Source organism: Numida meleagris, chromosome 17, assembly GCF_002078875.1.
Source record: "Numida meleagris isolate 19003 breed g44 Domestic line chromosome 17, NumMel1.0, whole genome shotgun sequence".
Taxonomy (NCBI): Eukaryota; Metazoa; Chordata; class Aves; order Galliformes; family Numididae; genus Numida; species Numida meleagris.
This window is the reverse complement of record NC_034425.1, coordinates 57,195-65,443: the sequence shown is the minus strand read 5'-3', so window position 1 is coordinate 65,443 and position 8,249 is coordinate 57,195. Positions and strand designations below refer to the sequence as shown.

The 8,249-nt window shown below is 40.4% G+C and overlaps 1 protein-coding gene across 1 annotated transcript in view; it reads left to right on the top strand.

Annotated features, from left to right (window-relative positions):
• The window catches only part of LOC110407491 (myosin heavy chain, skeletal muscle, adult-like), a 20,939-nt gene continuing 13,599 nt past the window's right edge, over positions 910-8,249 (top strand). The window contains exons 1-20 of the mRNA XM_021415251.1: positions 910-1,135; positions 1,223-1,366; positions 1,464-1,620; positions 2,849-2,876; positions 2,975-3,086; positions 3,184-3,276; positions 3,398-3,461; positions 3,554-3,652; positions 3,759-3,862; positions 3,943-4,081; positions 4,786-4,904; positions 4,994-5,143; positions 5,445-5,615; positions 5,803-6,112; positions 6,259-6,329; positions 7,014-7,101; positions 7,193-7,310; positions 7,633-7,756; positions 7,840-7,976; positions 8,079-8,244. Of these exons, the coding sequence (XP_021270926.1) occupies positions 929-1,135; positions 1,223-1,366; positions 1,464-1,620; positions 2,849-2,876; positions 2,975-3,086; positions 3,184-3,276; positions 3,398-3,461; positions 3,554-3,652; positions 3,759-3,862; positions 3,943-4,081; positions 4,786-4,904; positions 4,994-5,143; positions 5,445-5,615; positions 5,803-6,112; positions 6,259-6,329; positions 7,014-7,101; positions 7,193-7,310; positions 7,633-7,756; positions 7,840-7,976; positions 8,079-8,244 (2,601 nt within the window). The 5' untranslated portion in view covers positions 910-928. The remainder of the gene's footprint in view (positions 1,136-1,222; positions 1,367-1,463; positions 1,621-2,848; positions 2,877-2,974; positions 3,087-3,183; positions 3,277-3,397; positions 3,462-3,553; positions 3,653-3,758; positions 3,863-3,942; positions 4,082-4,785; positions 4,905-4,993; positions 5,144-5,444; positions 5,616-5,802; positions 6,113-6,258; positions 6,330-7,013; positions 7,102-7,192; positions 7,311-7,632; positions 7,757-7,839; positions 7,977-8,078; positions 8,245-8,249) is intronic.

Below are 8,249 nucleotides of genomic sequence, written 5' to 3'. Positions count from 1 at the left end.
AGAAATGTTTTGACCGAAGAAAGGGGGAGCATCTACAGCTTCTGCAGGCGAGAAGCTATAAAATCTCCCAGGGACAAGTCTGGCCTGTCTCCACAGAAGGCTTCAAGGTAAGAGCATGCATTTTGTGAGCTTGAAAAAAGAGGACATTGTCCTTGCAATATTCCAGTCAATTTATCCTGCCTCTGGCAACCATTTCCATTATGGACAGTCCACGTGAACAGAACTGTTAATATAATTTCAATGCATGTCTGTAACTGCAATCTATGAATTTTCTCTAAAACTCCTTGCTGCATCAAGAAACAACTGCCATTCCTATTTCACAGGATTGACCAGTTTCTCCTACACAAGCCATTCTCAAAGGGTATTATACCGAATAATGCACTTCTACAGTACAGACTAAGGCAGGATTATTTGTAGCTGCATGATTTCTCATTGTAACAGCCTTCTATTGCTACAGACTCTTGCTTAGGTTGGACTGTTGAAAAACAGAAAAGATCTATAAAGTGGAGTAACTTAATTTATAGCCCACGTAGTAATAAGTTTAAGAAGGAAGTGCTGTCTTAAAGAATCATCATTCATAATTAAGGACCAGACAGAGAGTGATTTTCTCTGGCTGCACGTTCTTTTATGTGAAGGTCTCAAAACTGATCAGAATTCATCAAAGTGAGATGCCAAATTGTAGTCAATATTGAGATGATATTCTATTATTTATTGTTAAAGTTTTTTAGAAGACCAAGACTCTCTCTAGAGTGGGACTTAATACTTTTAATTTCAAGTCAAAGTGAATGTAAGAGGTTGTTTCCTAAGAGGCTTTCTGGAAGATTAGCTAGAAATTTATTAGCTTAAGTGTAAGGTGTTTTATCAGTGATCCACAACATTTTTTCCCCACCAGACTACTCTGTTGATGTGCCTTCAATAAAGTGCCAACATGGCTTCATCAGACTCAGAGATGGCTGTCTTTGGGGAGGCAGCTCCCTACCTCCGAAAGTCAGAGAAGGAAAGAATCGAGGCCCAGAACAAACCTTTTGATGCCAAGTCATCTGTCTTTGTGGCCCATCCAAAAGAATCCTTTGTGAAAGGGACAATCCAAAGCAGGGAAACAGGGAAGGTCACCGTCAAGACTGAAGCGGGAGAGGTGAGAGAAAAGCAAGCTTCAGATCAGCATTTAATTCCCACTCTGAGCTTTTAGCTGATGCACACAGATGTTTCATTTCCTTGACAGACTCTGACTGTGAAGGAAGATCAGGTCTTCTCCATGAACCCTCCCAAGTATGATAAAATTGAGGACATGGCCATGATGACCCACCTCCACGAGCCCGCTGTGCTGTACAACCTCAAAGAGCGTTATGCAGCCTGGATGATCTACGTAAGTACCAGCAGCTCTCTTCCTTGGGTAGCGCAGCCGGGGAGGACTGCTGTGCCAGGCTGAGTGGAAGCCAACGTGCTGTGTCCCTTCCTCGCAGACCTACTCGGGCCTCTTCTGTGTCACTGTCAACCCCTACAAGTGGCTGCCGGTGTACAACCCGGAGGTGGTGTTGGCCTACCGAGGCAAAAAGCGCCAGGAGGCCCCTCCACACATCTTCTCCATCTCTGATAACGCCTATCAGTTCATGCTGACTGGTGAGTTGTCCCCAAATTCATTCTACTGAAAAGATATTTTAAAAATAATCAGAGAATTTTCCTGATGACATATTATCTGTGTTTTATTTCAGTTATAGCATCAATCACTACTTATTTAAATAGGCTTTTTGACATCTGTATTTCTACAAAGGATGTATAGAACCACAGATACTGTGTTAGGAAAAATGATATGCTAACTGCTAGCATATATGCTAACTGATGAGTGATTGATCTCCTCCAAATTGCTATTGCAATGAGCTCTTTGTAAATGGGAATATAGGAGTTTTTTTTGGAAATACAGTCGAAATACAATGTTTGAAATCAAGGGAAGATTAATGCACTTAGCTGTAAGGATCTGTGTATGCTGAATGTATTCCCATGAGAATCAATAAAGATCTGGACCATGTAATGAATGTAGTCTAGAAGGAGTACTTTATTTGGCAAGAAGACACCTAGTGTCTGGTCTAGACGATACTGATCTATTGTGAATGAGCATAAAATGCAATGCTTTTAGAAAAATGATTTTAAGGGAAAACAAAAAGCTTTTAATATTCACCCTGAATGGCTTTCATAAACTTATTTCTTTTAGACTTTTTCTTTTCCTACTCCTTATTTTCTCTTCCCTGTCAGTGTATTGAAATCAACGGTGTGCAGCGTTTATCTCTTCTTTTCCTGTTTGTTTGTTACATGATGGAAAATAAGTAAAAATAGAGTGATGAAGAATAAAACCTGTCTATTTATGATCTCAGAAATATATAATTTCTGTATATGTAGGATAAAAAAAGAAATAAGTGAAAAATGATTAGAAAGATTGGTTAGACGTTATTGTTGTTTGTGAGCTATCCAGAATTTCTCAGCAGTATTTTATCTCCAGAAGAATTTAAATGAGATCAATTCTCAATCTCAATAATTTTGTCATTTTCAGTTAGCAAATATTAGAGAAATCAGATGAAAAAAAGAATACCTTTAAGGGCATATGGAAGACATATATCTTCAAAGGAACATACATAAAAGTTACTCTGAAGTGATATCTTTACTGAACTTGTTGAGAATGCATGTAGTAGGGCTACATAGCACTGCTATATATTAAATTGAATACCCAGGGGTTTACACTGCCTTCCATCCCTGCATCCCCTGCAGATTTCAGTTCATATTTGTCTCCTAGATTTTGTATTTCTTGTTACTCAAGAGCAGTAGGAAAAGCCTTCTTATCTCTATCTTTTCACAGACCGTGAGAATCAGTCGATCCTGATCACGTAAGTACGCTCCCTGCTTGGGTCCCTGCAGGGCTGCCCTGTGCCAGGGGACCTGCTGCCTGACCTCACGCTCTCTGCTTCTCTGTTTGGTACGACAGCGGAGAATCCGGAGCAGGGAAGACTGTGAACACGAAACGTGTCATCCAGTACTTTGCAACAATTGCAGCTAGTGGGGAGAAGAAGAAGGAGGAGCAGTCCGGCAAAATGCAGGTACATTAATAGATACAGGCTTGAATCAATGTTTATTCTGTTCCTAGCATGAATTTTGGAATGTAATAATTATCCAGGAATAATTATCATCTTGTAGGGAACACTTGAGGATCAAATCATCAGTGCCAACCCGCTGCTGGAGGCCTTTGGAAATGCCAAGACTGTGAGAAACGACAACTCCTCACGCTTTGTAAGTCATTGCTTTGGAGAAAATCTCTCCTTACAGTAATGATGGGGCTAGAGATATTCTTGAATAAGGAGCTGTCCAAAGAAGCCACCCAGGCTGAAATGGTTCTCTGTTTCCTCAACAGGGTAAATTCATCAGAATCCATTTTGGGGCCACAGGCAAACTGGCTTCTGCTGACATTGAAACTTGTAAGAGATGCTCCCAGCCTGTTCACTTTTCTTCTCAAATTCTCACCTCCATGTCCCGTCTTGTACCTAAGTCTTTCTTCCTTCCTTGTCAGATCTGCTGGAGAAGTCCAGAGTCACTTTCCAGCTCAAAGCAGAAAGAAGCTACCACATCTTTTATCAGATCATGTCCAACAAGAAACCAGAGCTAATTGGTAGGGAGGATCATTATGTCTGTTCAGATATGATCACTGAGCAACTGTTTCCTCTTCCTGCCAGCTGAAAAAACTAAGCCTGTGTCCTTCCTATTTCTGCTTTCAGACATGCTTCTTATTACCACCAACCCATATGATTACCACTTTGTGAGTCAAGGTGAGATTACTGTTCCCAGCATTGATGACCAAGAGGAGCTTATGGCTACAGATGTGAGTAACATACAAAACAGATAATTTTATGGACAGGGGCCCTGGTACAAATGTATTTATTTTACTGAGTCTGTTACCAGAGTGCCATTGACATCCTGGGCTTCACTGCTGATGAAAAGACTGCCATCTACAAGCTGACAGGAGCTGTCATGCACTATGGGAATTTGAAGTTCAAGCAGAAACAGCGAGAGGAGCAGGCAGAGCCAGATGGCACAGAAGGTATCAGCAAACTCAACAAACTTTCCAAAAGATACAGTATTTGTCACTAAAAGAGGGCCACAGGCATATTTCAGGATTTTAGTTTGCAAAATTAAGATTAAAAAAATAGAATTCAATGGTTATGTAATTTTTGACACACCTACCTCATCTATCATAACTCCATTTTAATTCTATGACTGCTTGTTAAATAAAAGATCTGTTGTACACTGGCAAGAATTCAGAAGCCATAGGTGCCTATTGCCTTAATATTATTAGTCATTCATTTGTTAGAATAGATTTGTATTGTGGGATAGTGAAGTGATCTAGCTTGAACAGGTTTCCTATTTACCCTCACCTGCTGGGAAGGAACACATATGTGAGACGCATATTTGATTCCTCTCCAATACAGAAGTACCTAAAGTCCTTGCCTCCAGCTCTCTGAATCATGACTCACTACAGAACTAGAAAGTGTGAAGTATCAGTCATGTCTGAAAAAGGATAAAAGCAGTGAGTTCTCCATAACAGCATTTGTAGAAACCAAAGCTTAGAAAGGACTTTGTGTCCTGGAGAGAACAGAGAAATTAGCTTTGTAGCTTTGACTCAAATACTTTCTTTGCAAATCTTTAACAGTGATCACTGCTGTTACTTTTGAGACAGTCTCTAAGGACCAAACATAAGGCACCATCCAACATTTATTTCTCCTCTCACTCTTTCTCGGAGCTTAGTTGCAGACAAGGCTGCCTACCTGATGGGTCTGAACTCAGCAGACCTGCTCAAAGCATTGTGTTACCCTCGAGTCAAAGTTGGGAATGAGTATGTGACCAAAGGTCAGACTGTACAACAGGTAAGAAATGGGGTAACCTGAACCATGCTTTGAATTAAGAACTTTGATTCACTTCTGTTCTATACTCCAAACCTGTCTCCATGCATCAGGTGCACAATGCTGTAGGTGCTCTGGCAAAGGCTGTCTATGAGAAGATGTTCCTGTGGATGGTTGTTCGCATCAATCAGCAGCTGGATACCAAGCAGCCCAGGCAGTACTTCATTGGTGTCCTGGACATCGCTGGCTTTGAGATCTTTGATGTAAGTAGCCCAGTTTTCCTAGCAGTTTCTTAAAATGGCGATTGAGAGTAAAGGGAATTCTGAGATATATTAAGAGAAGATATAATCCTCCTACATTTTTTGCTTGGCTCTTGGGATTGCCTTTTCCTTAACCACAGAAAAACAAGAAGGAAAAAAAAAAAAGGAAGAGGCCTTAAACTATAATCCATGAAGAACTGGGATTACATGACAAAAAGTCTTGCAATTATTACTGAACCTTGCAAACATTTTTTTTTAACTTTTTTAAATTTTTTTACTACAAACTTCTCTTTTTACTTTTCAGTTCAACAGCTTTGAGCAGCTGTGCATCAACTTCACCAATGAGAAACTGCAACAGTTCTTCAACCACCACATGTTTGTGCTGGAGCAAGAGGAGTACAAAAAAGAAGGCATTGAATGGACATTCATTGACTTTGGGATGGACCTGGCTGCCTGCATCGAGCTCATTGAGAAGGTATATTTCCATCAGTAAAGGCATTTACAACAGCACTGAAAAAAGATGAGCCTCAGTTAATTTTCTCTGTCAAATGATCATGAAATACACAGAAACAACCTTCTCTTTTGACTCCACCTTCTTTTTAACCAAAGGATGTCTCCTTTCTAATCTGTTTCTCTGTCCTATCTGTTGTAATATCTGCCAGCCCATGGGCATCTTCTCCATCCTGGAAGAGGAGTGCATGTTCCCCAAGGCAACTGACACCTCTTTCAAGAACAAGCTCTATGACCAGCATCTGGGCAAGTCCAGCAACTTCCAGAAACCCAAGCCTGCCAAAGGCAAGGCTGAGGCCCACTTCTCCCTGGTGCACTATGCTGGCACAGTGGACTACAACATCACTGGCTGGCTTGAGAAGAACAAGGACCCCCTGAATGAAACTGTCATTGGGCTGTACCAGAAATCATCTGTGAAGACACTGGCATTACTGTTTGCCACCTATGGTGGAGCAGATGCAGGTCAGTTCTGTAAATTCTATACTTTCATAGATGTTCAAAGTTAATTAGAGCAGGAAACACTAAATATTTAACGTGATTTTGTGTTCTACACTCTGTAATATGCAGAATTCATATTTAATACTCTTTTTCATTGTTGTCATTTGCAGAGGGTGGTGGAGGCAAAAAGGGTGGCAAGAAGAAGGGTTCTTCTTTCCAAACTGTTTCAGCTCTTTTCCGGGTACAGTCTGTATTCCTTATCTCTTTGTAACATGGAGAAAGGGTAAAAGCAATATTAAATATAAAGGTGCTACTTTTGTATTACTGTGAAGTTGATAAAATTATTTGGAAATCTCATGACCAGTTTTTCAAGATTAATTTTAATATTGCTAATTTGTATTGTTCAAAATTAAGGCTTTAGTTTAGGCTTCAGTGAATAAGACAATTGAATCCTATTTTTGTATGTTTTTTTTGAGAAGATAGTATTATTTTTTAAGTCTTTGGGTCAGACTTCAGCTATAATTTTAGTATTCCTGCATTTTTATGAGGCTTGTATTGTGGTGAATTGAGAGTCTCCTTAGAAACATTTTCCAAGAAGGTATTTAGCTTATTTAGCAACAGAATAAAACTGATTTTTACTCAAACAGATGAACTTTAGTGGGCAGAACATGAAAAGTTTAGTTACTTTGTGTGGAAGTGAGAAACTGTATAATAGTTTCCACTGGATTAACAGCAATATAGTAGTATATCACTCTTCAATAATGATATTAAATATCTACAAATAGAATAAATGTTTGGGTTTTGTGGCTTTACCAAAGTGTTCCGAAGCCTAACTAATTCTGACAAGTCTCAAAAGTCATTCCCATAAGCTTGATGTATCAGACACCAGACATACAAAACTCACCTTACTTACTGATCCCTCTAGGAGAACTTAAACAAGCTGATGACAAATCTACGGAGTACTCACCCCCATTTTGTCCGCTGCATCATTCCAAATGAAACAAAAACACCTGGTAAGTAGCTTAAGCAAAAAGAGATTTTTTTTTATACAACCATTCCCCTCTTTGTAGAAAACTGGTGTTCATTTATGCAATGAATTTTTAGGTGCCATGGAGCATGAACTTGTACTGCACCAGCTGCGCTGTAACGGCGTGCTGGAAGGGATCAGGATTTGCAGGAAAGGCTTCCCCAGCAGAGTCCTCTATGCAGACTTCAAACAGAGGTAAAAGGCTTTCTTTCCCTACTGATTTTATCTATGCTGAACACCTTGTACAACTGATTAAATGCACTCTATTTCCTACTCTAGGCACTGCAAGTTTTCTTCATTTGTTTCAGTAAAGAGACTAATGCTATGGACTCGTCTCCATAAATATCAGCTTCAGTAGTACTGAGATTCCGGACACATCTCTTTCATACAAATGATAGAATTCAGTAGCATGAAAACAGTTCCTATAAAACTATCATTTCTCCCACACATTAGCAAGGCATTCAATACAAGCAGTGGTTTGCTTGTTGAATACATCCTAATCTGTTTTTGACTGCAGGTACAAGGTTCTTAATGCCAGTGCCATCCCTGAGGGACAGTTCATTGACAGCAAGAAAGCTTCTGAGAAACTGCTTTCATCTATTGATGTGGACCACACCCAGTACAAATTTGGTCACACCAAGGTACCAGCTCTCCTCGACTCAATCCCTATCTCTGTGTTTTGTTCCAGCTGACAGCGATGTGCTGCTATGTTCCCTTTCTCCAGGTGTTCTTCAAAGCTGGGCTGCTGGGACTCCTGGAGGAGATGAGGGATGAGAAGCTGGCACAGCTCATCACGCGCACACAGGCCAGGTGCAGGGGCTTCCTGATGAGAGTGGAGTACCACAGAATGGTGGAGAGGAGGTAGGTGTTTCCCATCTTCTGCCATAGGCAGTGTACTTTGGGGAAAGTGCTGATGATCATATCACTCAAAATATTCAGACGTACATTTTAATTGTGCTTCAGGGAGTCCATCTTCTGCATCCAGTACAATGTTCGTGCATTCATGAATGTCAAGCACTGGCCTTGGATGAAGCTGTTCTTCAAGATCAAGCCCCTGCTGAAGAGCGCAGAGTCTGAGAAAGAAATGGCCAACATGAAGGAAGAGTTTGAGAAGACCAAGGAAGAGCTGGCAAA